Source organism: Fukomys damarensis, unplaced genomic scaffold (genome assembly GCF_012274545.1).
Source record: "Fukomys damarensis isolate Sample0158 unplaced genomic scaffold, DMR_v1.0_HiC HiC_scaffold_39, whole genome shotgun sequence".
NCBI classification, from domain to species: Eukaryota; Metazoa; Chordata; class Mammalia; order Rodentia; family Bathyergidae; genus Fukomys; species Fukomys damarensis.
Genome location: NW_022900951.1, coordinates 115,526,844 through 115,546,094, shown reverse-complemented (window position 1 = coordinate 115,546,094; position 19,251 = coordinate 115,526,844). Strand labels below are relative to the sequence as shown.

The 19,251-nt window shown below is 36.0% G+C and overlaps 1 protein-coding gene across 3 annotated transcripts in view; it reads left to right on the top strand.

The window, feature by feature from the left end:
* The window catches only part of Atp11c (ATPase phospholipid transporting 11C), a 172,824-nt gene extending 156,311 nt beyond the window's left edge, over positions 1–16,513 (top strand). For 2 of the 3 annotated variants that reach the window (XM_010640506.2, XM_010640505.1), the window contains exons 27-30: positions 1,181–1,284; positions 5,313–5,466; positions 11,542–11,646; positions 14,232–16,513. In XM_010640506.2, the coding sequence (XP_010638808.1) occupies positions 1,181–1,284; positions 5,313–5,466; positions 11,542–11,643 (360 nt within the window). In that variant the 3' untranslated portion in view covers positions 11,644–11,646; positions 14,232–16,513. The remainder of the gene's footprint in view (positions 1–1,180; positions 1,285–5,312; positions 5,467–11,541; positions 11,647–14,231) is intronic. The other variant, XM_033760168.1, reaches the window with a different exon arrangement.
* The last annotated feature ends 2,738 nt before the right edge of the window (positions 16,514–19,251 follow it).

The following is a 19,251-nucleotide window of genomic DNA, read 5'->3' as shown; positions in this document are numbered from 1 at the left end:
TTATAAGACTTTAAAAGAAAATGTTATAATTTATCTCAGGTTAGCCAGTTAATAACTGTGTGTCCTTGGGCAAATGACTTCACTTGCTTGTGCTTCAGTTAGCTCTTTTGTAAAAGAGAGATAAAGTACAGGTAGTACCTTCTGCCTTGGAGTTCTTTGTGAGGAGTCAGCCAGTGAATGAATACACGTAAAGCACTATGAGTGCTGTCTGGCACATGGAATATGTTGATTATCATAAATGCTAGTTGTTACTTATTACTGATTGGAAATGGAAGTGTCCCTCCACTTCTTCTTTTCTCCTGGCGTGGCATATGAGCTCAGGTTTCCAGGTTCCCTTCATAGTCCAAGTTAGCCTTACTACAGCATATTTCATGCATTGCTCCTCTTTAGATGAGTATGATAACATTTTCACTTAATAGCCTGATGGATTACAATTCAAAAGTGGGTTTTATTCACAACGTTATTAGCATCCTCTTTATGAATGAGAACACATTTGAAATCCCCAGGTGCCACAGTCTGAAAACATGATCAGTGCTAACCATAACCTGAAGAAATTAAAGTCTAAACCAACTGAACATTTTATTAATGTAATGGAATACATAAAGGTTTTCCAATTGAAAAGACACCACATAGTCAGCCCCATGATCTGTTACTCATGATGTAAGAGGTTGACTTTATACTTAAGTGACTCTTCATCTGTTGTGTTTGAGCTTTCATGACATGTGCCTGTCCTTCCTAGCTACCTTTTCCCTCTCCTACTGCTTTTAGCATACCTGCCTTTAACAGCTTGGCCTTCTCCTTTTGCCTTCATCTCCCTAGCCACCACTGCCTGAGGACTAACTTGGTGCTCCAGCCTCCTGGATATCACCATTACCTCAGACCTTGCCTGTCACCCAGTCCTGAGGCAAGCACAACCCCACACCTATTAGGGCTTCACTTCACCACATCTCCCTGCCTGTGCTTTAGACGTCTTAATGTACAGCTTGGTTTCCTCACCTTAATTCTTTGAAAAGACTAGATTTTTTCGTTGTTTTAATTCCACTGTTTTCCAGATCCGTGGTTGCAGTTAGATCCTCTCATAGGTGTATAGTACAGTGTACAGGTTATAAGATACAGTCATGTATTACTTGGTGCAGTTTTTGTGCCCACCGTGAAATCTCCTGTGTTTTATATCTTTCAGCTTGCCTTGGATACTCGGTTCTGGACATGGATAAATCACTTTGTGATTTGGGGTTCTTTAGCCTTTTATGTATTTTTCTCATTCTTCTGGGGAGGAATTATTTGGTAAGCAGCTGTATCTGTGTAAGCAATATGTAAATATATATGTGTATGTACATTGTATATGTAAACATTCATTATATTTTAAAGCTTTGATTATATAAGATGGCAGCTCTTTAACACACTCACGACCGAGCTGTAATTCATGTTTCTCACCTCTGGGCAGCTCTGATTTAAATTCATTTGTCCCACCAGCTTGAAGCACTAGTGGTACATGCATGACTATCTGAAAAAATGGGTGCCACTCTTGCTGCAAAAAAAGCCAAATGGTGCTATGACATTTTGCACACTTTGCACAAATCAGGTACCTTTATGTATAAAATGTTTGAAGGAAATTCATGAATATAAATAAATTTATTTTAATTTAATGAAATCAGTTTCTTGAGGGGCCATGGATTTCACTCAGTGGTGCCGCCACCTTCTCAAGTGCAACGTTCTGAGTCTGATCCCTGGTACCAAAAAAAAATTGTTGATTATTATAATAATTCGAATTTGTATGAATAGTATTGATATTTATGTTTGAAAAGTAATTATTCAAATTCAAGCAACTATATTTGGTTCATTTATAGACTTTTTGTTAATTTTATTAGATAAAAGACCAATAAAAGCGTTTGTTAGTACCAGTGGTACAAGTGCCCTGATGGTACAGTCATGCACGTACGACCGAGTGGGTCTTGCTGGCAGGAATGTGTTAATGTTAAATGGACTAGAGGTTATTTATAGCTTGTGATGCTGCTAATTTCAAATACAGGGATACAGCCTACATGATTACTCAGAAGACCTCCCTTTAGTATCCTCTGTCCAAATCTTTCAATTTTTAAGGTGATAAACATCTCTCTGTGAAGTTAAACTGATTTCTAGCATGACCTCCCATGTGATTTTTCAGTAGAAACACTCATCCTTTGAAATTTCTACCTAATATGTGTGCCAGTACATACATTATTATCCATTTGGACTTTATTCTTTGAAGAATACAATCATCCATCAGTATGCTCAAGTCCCTTATGTGTAAAGTGGCATAATATGTGTAGCCTTTGAATTAAGGACATCGAGGCATCCAGGATAGCATAACTAAAGACACGAAAGAGGACTTCCAGATGGGCTTTTAGAAAGAATAGTGTGATAAGTTTGTTCCAAGTGAGGGGGAATATTTTTAGGTGGATCAATGGCAATGTGTCTTTCTCGTAATGAATTATTCTAATTGAAACACTTTGTTTCAGTCACACCACATAATACAGTTAATATCTATAAGTAACAAACTTCTTTTTTTGTATATTTGTTATTACATCCTTTGTGAAAAAGGGAACATAACCTGCAGGGCTCAGGTTGGATATGCCTGTATTGTGTCACCATAGAACATGCCCTCTGTCACAGAGTCACATACAGTGGTGGACGGACACCTGAGCTGTGCTTACGGGAGTAAACAGTAGGATTCACATCTCCTTTTCTTACTTCCAAAGCCTATGTTTTGTTTTTAAAATGTCAAAATTGTTTTCATTAATCCCTTTATAAGGATGATAGGAACATTGTTAAAGTGAGCTGTGGGGTGAGATTCCAAGATGATGTATTCTCACTGCTTTAAGGAAACTCTTGCATACATATAAAACATTTTTATCACAGAGATAGGAAGATGGTGGTTAGGTTCCTTGGTATTTACTTAAAAGAAATTGTGTTTTGAAAAGCTTTTTTTTTTAACTAAATGTTTTAAGAAATAAAAATCCGAAAAACCTAATCACTTTAAGGAAGTATCAACTCCAAATTGAATAATTATGGCATATATGTAGCCCCTCTATAGGTAATGATTGAAAGCAGCAAAACTGAAGAAATAATAATATAAAATGACTCAAAGTTGATAGCCAAATGCAATATACAGTTGTGTCTGCCAACATTACTATAATGAATCTGTATAGTCAACATCTGAACATTATACATTTCCATAAGAATAAAATATTTCTAGCAGTGCAAACAAGTTTCTAACTATTTCTATAGGTGATTCCTTATTGATTAAAATAAATACTTTAATGATTAAAACATTGTCATTTGTTTATGTTAGTGATGCTTACTAAAAATTAAATTCAGTAGTTCTCTCTTAACCATGATTTTACTTTTGGAGGTTTTAGTTATCCTCAGTCCCAAAATCATAAATGGAAAATTCTAAAATTAAGCAATTCCTAAGTTTTAAATTGCACACCGTTCTGAGTAGTGTGATGAAATCTCATGCTGCCCAAGTCCTACCACACACATTAATCATACCTTTGTCTAGTATATCCAAGCTGTGTAGACCACTTGCCCATTGCCATCCCTTATCAAATCAGCTGTCATGGTATCACAGTGCTTACGTGCGAGTAACCCTTATTCTACTTAGTAATGGGTCCCCCAGCACAAGCGTGATGATGATGGCAACTTCACTGCAATGAATTGTTATAATATTGTTAGTTATTGCTAATCTTTTCCTGTACCTACTTTATAAATTAAACTTTTATTATAAGTGTGTATTTTGGAAAAAGCACAGTAAACAGAATTTGATAGATTTAGGCATCCACTGGGGATCTTGGAACACGTTCCTCACGGATAAAGGGGGGATAAATCTATTTTTTATTTTGTTGCCTGAAATGCAGGCCTTAGGAAGTGTTAGCCTAGAAACAATGCAAAAATTAAGCTGAATGCTCATTGTAAATGATGTCTCTGGAAATATTTTACTCTGAGGCATTGAGATACCCTCTTTTCACGATGGCAGTGAGAATGATGTTGCCTAAACCCAGAATAGTACTGTTTGTTTTTTACTGCCTTGTTGCAAAGCCTCACAGATGACATGGAGTTAAAGCATAAACCGGAGATATTAATGAGACAGTATCATCATTATAGTGCAAAGGAACACCAACGGGCTAGCTGTCACTTGCCTTTAGACCTTTGGTATGGCTCAGTTAACTGCCTAGGAAATATTCAAGCTGCTTTTCAGAATTAGAATGGGATAGATTTCTGCAGAGATCTTTCCTGTTGACTTTCCTAAAAAGCCCAGGCCTCAGAAGTTTCTCTACCTCACAGTTGTGCTCACTTTTATTCAGTCTAGTCCCATACATGTAGAGCCACAAGCTTGATTTTATTGAGTTACATATGGGGCCACAAATGTAAATTTTTAAATAAGATTTACCTTCAAGCGTGATCCATGATCCATGGCCCAATAAACAGGACTTTTCATTCTAGTGAAGCCTGATGTGCATCCTGACCTTCAGCAGCCACTTCTCCCTCAGTTTAGAACAATAGTGAGTTAGCCCAGGCGAGCTCTCTGTGGTTCTGTTTAGAGGTGGGAAGCGAGAATGGCTGTGCTTCTCAATGGCCACTTCAGAATTCAGTGAGTAAGTGGGAATGAATTCTAGCTTCATTTTATAAATGTTTAAAATTTATTATAGTAAAGGCTATTAATCTCCCTCAAAGGAAGTCTAACTTCAGAATGAGGAACCCTCCTGGATTTCTTGATTCCAAGATTTACTGTCTGTCAACCTATTTGGCATACACCCTTACTTAGTATGTATTTGCAGATGAAAATGGTAGATTCATCTCATTGCTAAGAGATTATGAGCGCTCTCTGGGCCCTTTTATATTTACGTAGGATTCATTTTAGGGGAAGTGGTTATAAAAATGCCTTTTAAATTTAGGAAGAGAGTGCAAATCTTGTATTAATAAGACAGCTGAGGAAATGCTTATTAAGATAAAAATTAACCATCTTTTCTCTTGTATATCTTTAAAGCTCCAGCATTTTAATATACATAAATAATGCAGCAGTTGGCAGCTTTATCATTGATTGTCTTATTGTTTTTGAAAGATGGATTTTGTTATTTTTCCCCTTTGATTCTCATTCCTTTTCTCCAAACATTTGGTAAATGAAATTTGTTTATTCCTTTTAGGACATTCTAAAGAAAATTATATTGACATATGTAAGGAAGATTTTTAATATAAAAAAGTTTCAATTAAATGTATTTTTCAGATGACAGGAACTGATTATCTTCCCATTATGTGTTTTCTTTTTATTCCAGGCCTTTTCTTAAACAACAGAGAATGTATTTTGTATTTGCTCAAATGCTGTCTTCTGTATCCACATGGTTGGCCATAATTCTTCTTATATTTATTAGCCTTTTCCCTGAGATTCTCCTGATAGTATTAAAGAATGTAAGAAGAAGAAGTGCCAGGGTAAGAATTAAGTTTATGTTATAATCTAATTTTTGGAACGGGATTCAGTATCTGCCGTGAACTGAAAGCCTCGTTTAGAGAAATGCATTAGTTACAGCATGTTAAACCCCTCCTTACAGGTTCATCACTTAATTTCCTCTTCTGCATAAAAAGTATAGTAAAAACTTCGTTATCCATTGCAGGTGGTAAGTAGATTCCTTAATAGTGTTCTATGTGACCTTTAGCAATCCATATGGAGTATCTCATATACTCCATATGGAATTTTCAAAGGAAAAATTATTTTATTTTGTATTTAGCCCAGAATTTTTACACCAGGAATTTCCACACCAACATTTCAGCTTGAACCTTAGAAATTTCCCTGTGCGCTGTTTGCAGATTTTTCTTTTCAGTTGATAATCCCAATTTGCTTTTTTCAAACTTTTCCCCTTCCTTTAATTATAGTGCTGCTTAATCTCTGTGTTGCTTCTAGCCCTGTCTGTACAACAGTATATTTGAACCAAAGACAGTTCCTTGGATGTGATTTCTACATCCTTTCCATTCTAAATATACTTGTAAAAATTCAGGATTTTTTTTTTACTCTTTATTTTAATCTTTTAAAATTATAAATTTCCCATGGGAATTAGTAGTTACTTCCCTCTTTTACATTATCTGGTATCTTTTGAACATTTTTTAAAAAGCCATTAAAGTGAAAGGGGTAGATTACCCTGGAAAATAAAACTTCTGGCACATCTGACCAACAGGTAAATTAAATGTGTCATATTCCTGCCAGTACTAGCTTACTTTGCTAAAACAAAACCCTCTTCCTTTCACCAACTAGACCTTTTAACCCCTCCAAAGCAGTATGTTCAGGAAATTGTCTAAGCCATGACTATTAGATAGATGTATTTGATCAAACTTGCCAACCAGTTTATTTAGTCGTGAAACTGGTATGTTATGGTTTTTTGTCTGTCGAATTAATAGAACCCAGTGCTTGATATTACACAGACATGAACATCTGAAATTATTACAGTAGGAAATTTTTAAAGTAATTAAAAGTGTAAAAGAGAAACTACATGTTGCAAGTCAGTGTTAGCCTCGTTCAAAAGTAATGAAACTATCAGTGTATAAGCTACATTGATTGTTCATATACAAGGCCAGTCAGTGTATAGGTAGGTGATCAGAATTGCACTGAACTGCCTGCTTCTGTTTGCATTATAGGCTGGAACTGGACACAATAACTTTAGCCTAAGACTGTGTTAGTTCACTTTTTAGTCCTTCTTGCAGGCCTCTAACACCCTCTATCCTGGTTTTTAGTTTTAAGATGGAAAAGTGGTATTTAATCATCTGATTATATCTTAATTATCAGTTGAACAGGTTGACAGAGCAAGTTTTTCTCAGACTTACTCAAGTGACAATTTACTTGAACATGAAGCCAAATAAATGTTTTAGTAAGAAATAGCTTGGTACCTTTGTATAATGGAAAATTTGTAAAGGTGCATCCCTGAGTGGCTCTTCCATTCTCTTTATTTTGGGAGTTCACTTTGGGGTGTTCCTAAATGTTTTCTGATTCGGAATAATGAAGCTTGTGTTAAGTAATGGTTCACACCAGCTTCTTGCTCTAAAGATGATAAAGTTTCTAAAAGCAAAACCTTCAAACATACCTTCTTACTTAGGCCTTCTCTTAAAAAATTAGATATGTTTAGAAGTGACATTTTATATAGATCATTGGATGGATGGTACCAGGAGATCACACATAAATATTTAAAGCATTTTCTTTCCATGCAAACAGCAGATTCCAAACTTCTGCTGAAAGTAGGGAGTTCTAGCAGCCCTTTTTACTTCGCGGCATTGAATGCTGCCAGCATCAAATTTGTCATGGGTTATTTCCATGATGGGAGAAATTCTATTCATTGTGCTGTAGCTTGCATGCTAATGTGCTAGAACAACCAGGAATTTTTTCATAACCATTTTCATTCTTTCAATCATTCATTCATTTATTCCTACCCTACCTGAAACAATAGACATTTGTTGAACCGCCTACTGATGAACATCTCTCTTTATATCCAATGTCTGAAAGACTAAATGATTTTTCAGACTGTGTGGGATTTTGAGAGTTGTAAATGAGGCACAACAGTTATCAGCACTCAGCAGTGCTGCTCTTTTTTATGTGTGAAAAAATGCAAGAGCAAAGTAGTGTGTATGAATGCATAAAGGCCACCTGAAACATGGCAGCCACGGCTATTCTCATGAAGTCACATACACAGTATTTAAATACTGCCCTAATTGGCCATATCAAAAAACGAATGGGGAATCTAACTTTCTCCAAAATCATGTTTCTGTTTAGTGACCAAAGGTCTGACATCATGAATGACTTCCTGTTTTGTTCAGTATTCCTTGCTAAGGTATTGGCTTCATTTTATAGAGGCAAAAGATGTTTTTGTGCATGGTGTGCATCATCCCCTGGCAGCCTCCAAGTGGGGTAAAGCACATGTCCCTGTCCATAGTAGAAGATGCCCCTGACTTCAGCCAGTCAACATCCTGGCCGCTATTCATGCAGCCAGACGTTACTATGGCAGCTAGACTGCCAGTGCTATCTTCATGTGGGTCTTGGCCCCTATTTGAAAAGGGCACTTAGCAGTACATAGTGAAAGTGACTGTATGCCATTTGAGAAAGAAGCCAAACCATTTATAATTAACAAGTATAAAAGCCACTTTATGTCGAATTCAATTCAATGCACCATACATTGCCCCAGGGCCCACTATGAGGTGGCTACTGTAGTAGGTGCTAGTAATTCAGGGGTGAGTCAAGCATGGCCCCAGCTCACAAGGTCTCCTCTAGTTAAGCTACGAAGAGCATTCATATGGAACCCTTCTGTATGCAGGTATAAGACAGAATAGTAGAATCAATTATGTGGCTTGTTATACTATAACTGAGCTATTTCAGGGTCCAAATCATTACCTGCTGAGAAGACTAGCAGCCTCCAGCACTACTGAGATCTGTCAGTGATGGTTACATTATAAGGAATGTTGTCTTTAAATGCAGGCTTAGTTGTTTAACTCAAGGGTTGTAGTTTAGCATTTATTTCCCAGCTAAATTCTCAGCAAAGCCCCATTTTTTATAACCATAGAGCTTTTCTTTAATTTTTAAAGTGACAAAGCTGCATAACCATGTTGCTGACAGTGTATAAGAAAACTACCATTGGGCATTGAAGAGTGAAATAGCAAGATGATACTTCAAAGGGAGTCTAAAGTTTAAGATGTTTGGTATTTCAAAAAGCTATGTGCCCTTTAAGTACAGTTGTTGCCTGTCTGTAAATCATTGAAATACATCTGGACCTTCCAGCCAAGTAGTAAATACCATTTCATGTTTATAGTGGGGGAATTTTCCAGAAGTCTTTATATAGTTTTTTCTCATATAAACTACCACAATAAAAAAGGGAGGCTTGATTTTTTTGCCTGCCAGACATGGGAAGGCTAATCTAAGGGAATGCAGCCAGCAACATGTCAGTGCCCAGCATGGGATGTCTGTGCAAACAGAAGTATTCCATTATGTGGGAAAGCACTTTCCGAGGAGAAGAGAAAGGAAGAATGTCAGCTGTCTGAGTAATGTTACTGGAGAAGGCACTTAGAAATTTTGGAGAATACAGCTTATTATTTCATTAATAATGGAAATGATAACTATTATTGCAGTACTTACAGTATCATATACAACCATAGTTTCAGAGGACAATCGTCCTGTGATCTGGATTAGACAAAAATAAAGTTGAATCTAACGTCATGGCTGTTAAGATGGACCTTTATCCATTGACCTCTTTGACATACTGCTAATTGAGCTGGTGTCAAAGCTCTCTAGAGGACTGCAAAGAAATGTGGAAATTCCATATTGTTTTAGTTCATTATTTCCTATCCTCATGACCCCTCAGTACCAATTACTGATTGTATCAATTTGTTATTGCTTTAGATACTCTGTGCTTTCTATTGCTTTCTGTACTTTCCTATTTTCTTTTTTTTCCTTTATAAAACAGTTTAACACCTAATCTGTTAACTCCTAAAATTTCAACTTCTTAGAATACTTTTTACCTCTGATGGTTGGATACAAGTTTTTGAGCACACCAACATTGTACTTATAGTTGCAGTCTTAAATAGATAAGCTTGTACATTAAACACAAGGGTTGGGGACTTGATATCTTGTTAGTCTTGTTGCAGGGTTTTTACCCACAAAACAGAAGATAGAAGCAATTCAGATTTTTTTTCAGAAACTAAAATTTTTAATTCTCTAACTTTATGAATTGGTAATTTGCATGTTACCAGCATGTTAGCACCTTTCTTCCTTTGAGGTAAAAAAAAAATAGGAAAAGTGTAGTTGTGTCAAAACATGAATAAATGGAAATATATGCCTTTACAAGTCTGTTTAGTAGATTCTGGCAGACACATATTACTTTAGCTGTTTTGTTTCCCCTAAGGTTATTTTCCTTGGTCACTAAGAAGGTAAGAGGGAGAGTCTTGATCAATAGAGTTGTTCAACTCATCTCCACTGCTCCCCACCATCATTCTATTTTCTTTGGGCATTGCCAAAACCAAGTCTAAATTCCCATGCAATTTTAGGCAGAAAGTACCAAGGAAACAATAATGTCTTCGGTTTTCTACTTAAACTTTATCAATTTGAATTTTTCTGGGTGTCTTAAAGGAACAATTTAGACTTTACCTAAGGAAAATTGAGCTTACCTTTCTAAAGAGGTCTTTGTAATGAAAAATGGAGACATTAATTGAATTATGTAAAAGAGAGGAAGTTAAACATTAGTGTAGAGGAAAATGGGGCTTTGGTGTCATCAAGTTTCCCCATTATTTAACCATCATTAGATTTTTAAGCTGCAGCTGCCCAGTCCCTTCATAGAGTATCTGAGGGATTAGATAGGGGAGATAGTTACCAATCAAGGTTTTGGTAATTGATAATCTGAACATAGCTCTCTGACCAGTAGATTTTGAACAAATATAAGGTATTGAATTGATTAGAGTTAAGAGTTACTTAACGAAAGGCATATTTCAGAATTATTTTATCAAAACTACTACATTTCCATTAACAAAATAATTTTAAATTGACATACAAAGAAATAGTGGTTGGCTCATAGAATATACTATTCCTAATTCTGATTCTGCTTTCACTTTAGGAAGTAACGTCTTCAAAATTAACATGTCATTTCTACTTCCCAATCTCAAGGTTTCTTTTCAAATGTCTTACATCTAAGATAATATTTACTTTTTCTTTCTTTCTTTCTTTCTTTTTTGGTTTCTGCATTTCTCTTTTTTCTACTGCAATTTTCCACCTTTTGTGCAATTGTGAACAAGGTAACGAAACGCCTCCCTTCCTCAGGAACATCTACTATCTTCATGCTTTCTCAAACTTCCAGCAATCACAGTTTCTCTTGGAGTGAATAAGGTGATTTCCTTTCTTAATGTACCAACTTGCTTGCATTCTCATTTGCCTGACACCATTTTCTAATTCTTTATGAAATTTTACTTCTCATAATTCATTTTTATATCTTCTATTAATACTTACAGTATTTTGTCATTTCTTGTAAACATTTGTTCACCTTCTAAATTGTCACATTGGAGAGGAAGTAATCTTCAAAAATTTGGACTTTAAATCATTGATCCAGCTATACAGTACTAGCATGATGTGTTAGAGCTAGTCTGTTCACCAGGACAGGGATGTTTTCTACAAATTTATATTTGACATACTCATAGCACCAGCACAACTCTCAGAGGTGTTCACCAAAAGGATGGTAAGGTTTACTAATCAAATCATATTGACTCATCTTACCATATAACCTACCAGTGCCATTTCAAAAACTCAGGTTTGCCGCATACTACTTATGTCTACTTCTGCCATGAGAACAGATAATTTGAGTTGGAGATTTCCTTAGGCCTTTAATTGTATTCATTTGAATGTTATGCATTTGCTATGTAGTGTAATCATTTGTACATTTGGCCAGAAGAGTAGTCCATAGGGTATGATTTTTTTCTACTACATTTTTATCACCAGGTAGGTTAACCAAATCTTCAAATGCTTTAAGTATCTTTGCCTCATTATTACAGAGAAATCAGAACTGTAGAAGGGCATCTGACTCATTATCCACCAGACCTTCAGTCAGACCTCTTCTTTTACGAACATTCTCAGACGAATCTAATGTATTGTAACAGGTACCTAGTGTTAAACAAGTGGGCTGGCTTTAAAGAAACAGATTAACAGCATTATAAAGAAAAATGAAAATATCACTCTAAATTTTGTCTGCTGTTGGTGTGGTGAACTTTATACTATTCTTTGCAAAAATATAAAGATGCATTACTTGGAATATGGGGAAATATTTTAAATTTACTAAACCCTTTAATAAAATTTTAGGCATTTTTCAGAGCAGAATGATATTGCAGTATATTTATAAAGGGCAAGCTGTTATGGTAATGCCATCACATGAAAATGCCCATTGATACTAAATCAGGAAATATATTTTGATTCATAAAGATCATTTGGAAAATTGAAAATAAATATTCCAAAATTGCATCTGTATAACATTAAGTCAGTTTAGCATTGCATGTTCTTCCGGGAATTATGTGAAAATAATCAAATGTGTTTGTACTTTCACGTGCTGTGTCTGTGTGTTTGCAGGTATACACTTAATGTCCTTGTAAATGTCTGATCCCCAAATATATGTTAATGAACCTAATCATAAATTTTTTAATGTCAAGTTTTATTCAAGCTAAATGTTTCAACTCTCAGAGGTAAAGTCTTTCTTAGCCATTCAGGGGGATGCATGCCTAGTGATATAAAATACTTCATAATTCAAGTTTGTAAAAAGGAGTAAATTTGTTTTATGACATGATTTCATTTGCCCCCAAAAATATTTGAGAAGAGTTGATATTCTATGGGAAGAACCCTTGAACCCAGAAGCGCTCCTTTATTCGCACTCTATTTATTTGCTACTGCAGAGGCCTCTGGAACCCCTGATATTTATAGGTCTTTTATCCATCCATGGGAATTCACAGTAATGCATGAATGAGGCTTACAAGCATGTCAGCTTGTGAACAATTCAATTTATACAGCTGGCAGTAGGGCCATCTTTCATACACACACAAAAATAATTATTGTAAATCGTGGGCCCATTTTGAAGCTAATGATTACAATTGAGTCTACCTCATAGGCCCATTTTTTTGATCAGCTAATACCCTCTCCTGTAGCAAAGAATGACAATTAAACAAAAGTATTAAATCTGTTGGTTCTTTTACCTCCTGCAGTTCACCAGTCTGTGTCTGCAGTGTTATTTTGGAAACAAACTCCTTTTGCTTCAGTCATCATTGTTTTACCCAGTTTTATACTCACCTGCATGTGGTTTCCCTCAGAAATGAATCTAACTTTACAGTAGCCTTCAAAGCTGTTGACCCTTTTGTCCCAGATTGCTTGTCTGGGCTGTCTGGTACATTTTAGCTCTACTGTTACCAACTACTTTTGTATCCCCCTGGATTGCTTTCTTTAGCTTGGTCTGTGGTTGGGGACTGGGCTGGATAGCAGACACTGCTGATGCTTTTGGCCTCTCTAGAGCCTTAACTCCTACAATGTCTAAGATAAAATGAAGTTTTCTGAAAGAAAAGAGTTATTTTAATGTAGTTCCCCCCCCAAGAATAGTGTTTCACCTGGCATTATTTTTCCTCCAAGGAAAATATTTGACAGTTTATCAAAATTTGAGTTTGTTCCTTGGTTAGTGAGAATATAAATATTTGACTCCTTTCATTGGTTCTCAGTGTGAATGGCAGCCTTGTTTTGTTTAGTCACCATGAACCTGCAGAGCTACCTGAAGGCCTAATAGGGAGTCTAGGGATGGTGGAACATAGTAGAAATGGAGGTCATTCTAATGGACTTGTAGAACAACTGTGGCAGGAAAGGTGTCCCAGAATGAGAAGAAAATAGTCCTTGCCTTAAGGCTTCGACCATGTGTATTAAAAAATCTGGAGTTTAGAGTGAAGAGTCAAAGTTCAATTCTCTCCTTCGATGTGTGACCTCTATTTCTCAATATACCTAAATTACACTTTGTGATCAGTTTGTCCATCCTGCCCCATCCTGAGCATAGCATGTGATGATGTGTAGAGAACAGAGAAGATTGTATAGATTTATTAGGGAAATTTCTGCAAGCTCTATGCTAAATAGATGATACATGAGAGAAACATTAAAGTCAGTTGACTTATAGTACATGATCTACCAAAAATAAAAATAACGTCAGTAGTTTGGTGAGGGGGCGTGCTTCTTTCAGTAAAGGGAGAATATTTTTACAGAAATTTTCCAAAACTGAATACATCTTCAGATTTCCTCTATCAAAATTCACACTTCCAAAAAAAAAAAAAAAACATTCACTATTTCCTGAGCATCTGCTATGAGCCAGACATTGTACTAGCTGATAGCGATTGAGTGATTAAATAAAATGTCCTTGTTTTCAAGAAGCCCCCGGTCTACGAGAAGGATCCCAGTGGTAAAAACTATTCAGGAGAACCCTGGAGCAATCCAAAAGCAAAAAGCAATCCTCAATCTATTCAGCTAACAAATGAAGAAAGGATTTAAGTCTGGTGATTGTGTCACTTTTCCCTCCTGCATGTGAATAAAACTTGGCACTTAGTTAAAACAGTTGCTTTACTTTCGTCGCAAAATTTACTACTTGATTTATTTTTGAAAATGCTAAACAGATGGTTTTATATTATTATTAAAATAAGCCTGATAATTCTCTGTATTTTGAATTTTTCAGAATCCGAATCTTGAACTGCCTATGTTATTGTCCTACAAGCATATTGACAGTGGTTACAGCTAAAACAGAAAGCATGAAGAAACAGCTACAAAAAATTATCGTCTCAGGATTCTTGATATGCAACAAAAACTAAATCACTCTTTTATGTTTAGGGTTCAGAATAAATGCCAATTGAAATTCTAAATGATTACCCTAAGCATTTCCAGTTACTGCAAGTAGCCATTATGGCCAAAGCTGTGAGTTAAGAATTATATGAAAGTTGAAAGCAAGAGTACTTAGATTTCTGGCTTTTGATAGTAAAATGTAACTACCAAGTGGATCCCCTTTTAACCCATTAACTTTGTGAATCGATTTCAACACAATAGTATAAAGTAGCAGTCATACAATGGAAATGAACAGTTTTTACTAATACAGTGTTACTCTTTTTTGCTTGGCAAAAGACATAGGCTGGATCACATTTCTTGTTCCTGCTGAATGTTCATCTTAAATTATTTTTTAAGCACACAAATGGAGTACTTGAAAATACAGGACTAAAAATAGTGTCAGTGCATCAGACAGAATAGTTCTTCCTTTCTGTTCACCCACATAGTAATTATGCCTTGGTAAACTGTCCTTGCCAGAAAGTACCTTGAACACTTCTGTGGAAAGTATTAACTCTGGGTATGACTGTGGGAACAAAAAGATGTTTGTTTTTGTTCTTTTGAATTGAACACCACTTATAGGTGTAAGGCTACTAGACTTGAAAGTAAAGCATAAAACAGTCACTTAATAGACCCTCAATATAGGGAATAAACAGATTTTCCCAGAGTCAGTTTTACTGCCCTATGAGGTAAGGTGCATAATGACTGTATTTGTCCCAAAATAAAGCCATTCTGAACATCAGCCTTTTATAATTTTATGTGGAGAGGAGGCAAAGCATAGTTTATTTTAAACTATTAACAGTTTTTATTTGAAAGAGTTTGCATTTTTGCATATATGCAGCACTTTGTTTTTTCCTATTTGGGAAGAAAGATCTATCCCAACATGGTTCAGCTTGTAGAGCCATGGCTACAAATGCTGTCTCTCGTAGCTAATGTAGCCGGAGCAGCGGTCTAATTCTAAACCATGTGATTGACCTCAGGAAGGTCCTTAAGCTGGTGGACTAGAACGAGATTTTCACTTCTTAATGAGTTCACTTAAAATAGGAAACTAAATGTGAAATGTCTTTATTCAATGTTAAAATTATATACCTTTTTAAAATAGAAGTGAGCACATTTGACTGCTAGATTAGAGGGGTCTTTAACAAATATTTTAATTACCACTTTCTATTTTTGTCTTTTTGGCATGCCTGTACTACTATTAATGTTTATATTGTACACTGATTTGGAAAAAGTGCTAGATTCAATCTGTACCAATATATATAGTCCACATGGCACATTTGATTCTTCCATCTGTATATATTTTGTTAATGCTTAGATGTAATTTTTCTTAAATCTCAAAAGGACATAATTTCAGTTATCAGAAACCATCCCATCATTCCTGATCCCTTTTTGTTATTTAATTTGTTCTCATCTATCAGTATTATTTTTGCATTTTTTGTTAGATGTCATTCACAGCTTACCTAAGTGCTGTGTTCTAGTAGCCTATATTTGAGGTGATCTGCTGAAGACAAAGTCTTTATATTTTTTTGCCTATTCCAAAGAGCTAAAAAATAATCCAGGAAAGTTGTTGATGATGTTGTTGTTGTTGTTGTTCGTTGTTGTTGTTGTTTTTATGGTTACTGTTGCCATGTTGTTGTTTTACATAACTCCAGGGACTGTGAATATAAATAAGAGAGCCACGCTAGAGAGGCTTATTTAATGCAGAACCACTAAAGAGTTGCCATAATCAGAATATCCAGGATGTTACAGGTAAAACTAGTTGCATGTAAAATATTTTACAGCCAGAAAGAAACTTGGAGGAGTAAAGGGGATTTCGAGTCATGTCTCAGCTACACATTACACTGTGCACTGCAACTCAAATTCTGAGTAGCATTGATGTGTATGATGTGTAACATCACTGCCTAGATCCTTGCTAGGGACTTTGATTTTCGTTTTGAAAGATATTTTTATTAATGAGCTAAAATGAAATTGGCTGGCATGGGGTTAACAAGTGAAATAACTTGAAATAAGCCATTCCAGTATTCCTAGCACTACAACATAACCACCCTATTTTGTGACAGAGGAGAGAAAATTAATAATAGGACCAGATGCTCAATAAGTTTGAGCTATCAGAATGTCCTTATAATTTTCACATCTATTGTCCATTGTTTGAGGATGTTACCTATTAAACTGAAAATATTCATTCTGTATCTACTACATATACACCAGCAACCGTATAAATGTAAGCCTAAATTTGCAAAATTCATAATTAGTCATGGAATTTTTAAATAACACGCAGTATACAAATGTGCAGATTTTATGCAAATGTTGACAAAATCATTTTTCAGCTTGCAAAATGGAACTGCAATATTACATTTTTCACTTCAGCAATTTTTTACATCTCTGTTACTGCTTTTAAAATGAATGTGAATGCCATCTTTTATGAATGCAACTTGCCTCTTTCATTACAAAAATTTTTGTTTGATGTAATCAATAAACTTTGGTATGATATGATTGATACTTTAGCGTCTTTGGGGGAAAGGTCTCAGTTGGACATCAAAATAGTGTGGGAAATCACCTTAGTGATGGGAAATAAGTTTCTAGTTTCCTCTTTGCATGTACAGTTTACAGATGATTAACCCTTTGTACATTTATTTCAACTGGCATTTTAGGCTGATATCTAAGAGATGGTAAAATATTTCTGGTTGTTTTTAATAAGAAACCCTATCTTTTCAATGCATAAATAAAAGTCCAGCCAGGGTCCTGACATGTAGCTCAACAGTAGAGTGTATTCCTACAATGTACAAAGTCCCGGGTTTGATTTCCCCAGCACTTAAAGAAATCCAGTAAGAACAACAAATGCATATTGTAATTTTATTGTGTACTTAGCGGTGTACTTGCTGCTGCCCTCATGGTCAAGGTAGTTTGATGTTTAGTCTGTCTCCATCCCACTGAAAGCATTCTTAAGTAGCCAAACATGAGATTTGACAGTGGCTTGAAATGTAGTTGAAAGGTGTATAGACATACCTTCCCCTGGGGCCTTGTGAAAGCTCCTTATTTTTAAAAATCCTGCTGTCCTTGTCTGTGAAGAAACCAAAGTTGCTCCACTAATGCTGCATTGCATTTTTACACTTCAGTATGTGTTTTGATAAACTTTTGATCCTTTGTCTTTGAGGTTCTATTTAGTGTATATATAATTTTTATTTTGGGTTTTTTTTTTTTTGGTCATTTTTGTTAGGTGGAGAATGTGCTGTATTCAGACTGAAGACCTAAATTGAAGCTTCAGCTTTACTATTTAAAGCCATTCCCCTGTCTGCCTGTTCTCTTCCCACCTATCAAATGATGTCAGGGGTGGTGTCCAGTGAGGTAAAGGATCAAAGTTGCTTTGTAAAATGTCATATGCTATTCAGAAGTGAGCACTGTTATTTAAGATTTCTTTTTATTACTTTGACTTTTTAATAAGCAGCTGTCATCTAGCAAATTGCCACAGGTATGTCTTACATGCTTTCTAGCTTCTGGGAATCAGTCTCTTCAGGCTTCCTTCCCTTCCCCCATCCAGCCCGAGTTCTGTCTGCCTAGATTACCCAATACAGTCAGTGTTGAGAAGGTATCAGTGGTTTGGCCTCTTCAACAAGAAGCATGTAAAAATGTTAGGGGCTGAGGTTATGATTATTCATTGAGTGCATCTGTGGGTAAAGTGCTGGGTGCATATTGCATACAAATAAAAGCAGAAGGCCAGAGTTCTAGGAATAGTCAGAAAAAAGGAGACTTAATTATTGTAGAAGTTTTTAATCAAACTCACTGTCCAGCATCTAATAATGGGCAAGGATATGGAGGTTCCATGCCTAGTACTATGATCAAGCAAATCCTGATCTCGTGGGCCTTGGAAGAAAGTGCAGTAAGCAACAGTGCTTGGGGTAGGCCAAAATTCTGTCACCAAGTCTGGCCCTGGCCTTTTCCAGGAATAAGCAAAGAATGTACATGGCTATAATACTTGCTGTTTTTATCTCTTCATCAATTGCTCATATTAGCAAACACTGTACAGCACTTAGCATGTATTCCTTATATTCACCATACCGTATTCACTGTGTGTGTGTGTGTGTGTGTGTGTGTGTGTGGATTTGGACACGGCCTTTGCACTGAGTTACATCCCTTAGCCCCCTTTTAAAATGTGGAGACGGTGTCTTACTAAGTTGGACGCAAACTTGTGATCTCCCTGCCTCAGCCTCCAAGAGTGCTGGGATTACAGATGTGCACCACCATGTCCAGTGCACTCCTTTAATAATCCCAACAACCCTAGGAGATGGGTAGTGATATTCCTCTGAGAGATGAGGAAACTCGACCACAAAACCCAAGGTCATTCAGCCTGGTAGAGCTGTATTTTGAACCCGGGTATTCTGACTAGAGTCTTTGCCTTCACTAGGACAATATATTCCCATTGTTATACCCTCTTGAGTACACCACCAAAATATTAACCATGAGAAAACATCAAAGTGAACAATATTTTTGCACGATAACTGGTTTATAATTAGCAAGATCATGAAAAGACCAAGACTGAGTGACTGTCACAAGACCGTGATAATAGTATAGCACGTGATCTTCAATTGGATCCAGGATCAGAATTTGAGCATTGGTGGGATAGTTAGGAAAGTTTGACTACAGCTTTTAGAATTTTTAACATTACATAGTTAACATCAGTATTAATTTTCTGATACTTGAAGCTAGGCTGTAATTTCCTGATGTTATATATTGGGGAATCTGGAATATAACATAGGAATTCTGTACTATTTTTGCAACTTAATTCAAATTATTTCACAATTACTAGTTAAAACAGGGCCGGGGATTTATCTCTGTGGACCCATGTCTGCCTTGCAAGCACAAAGTCCCGAGTTTGATCCCTG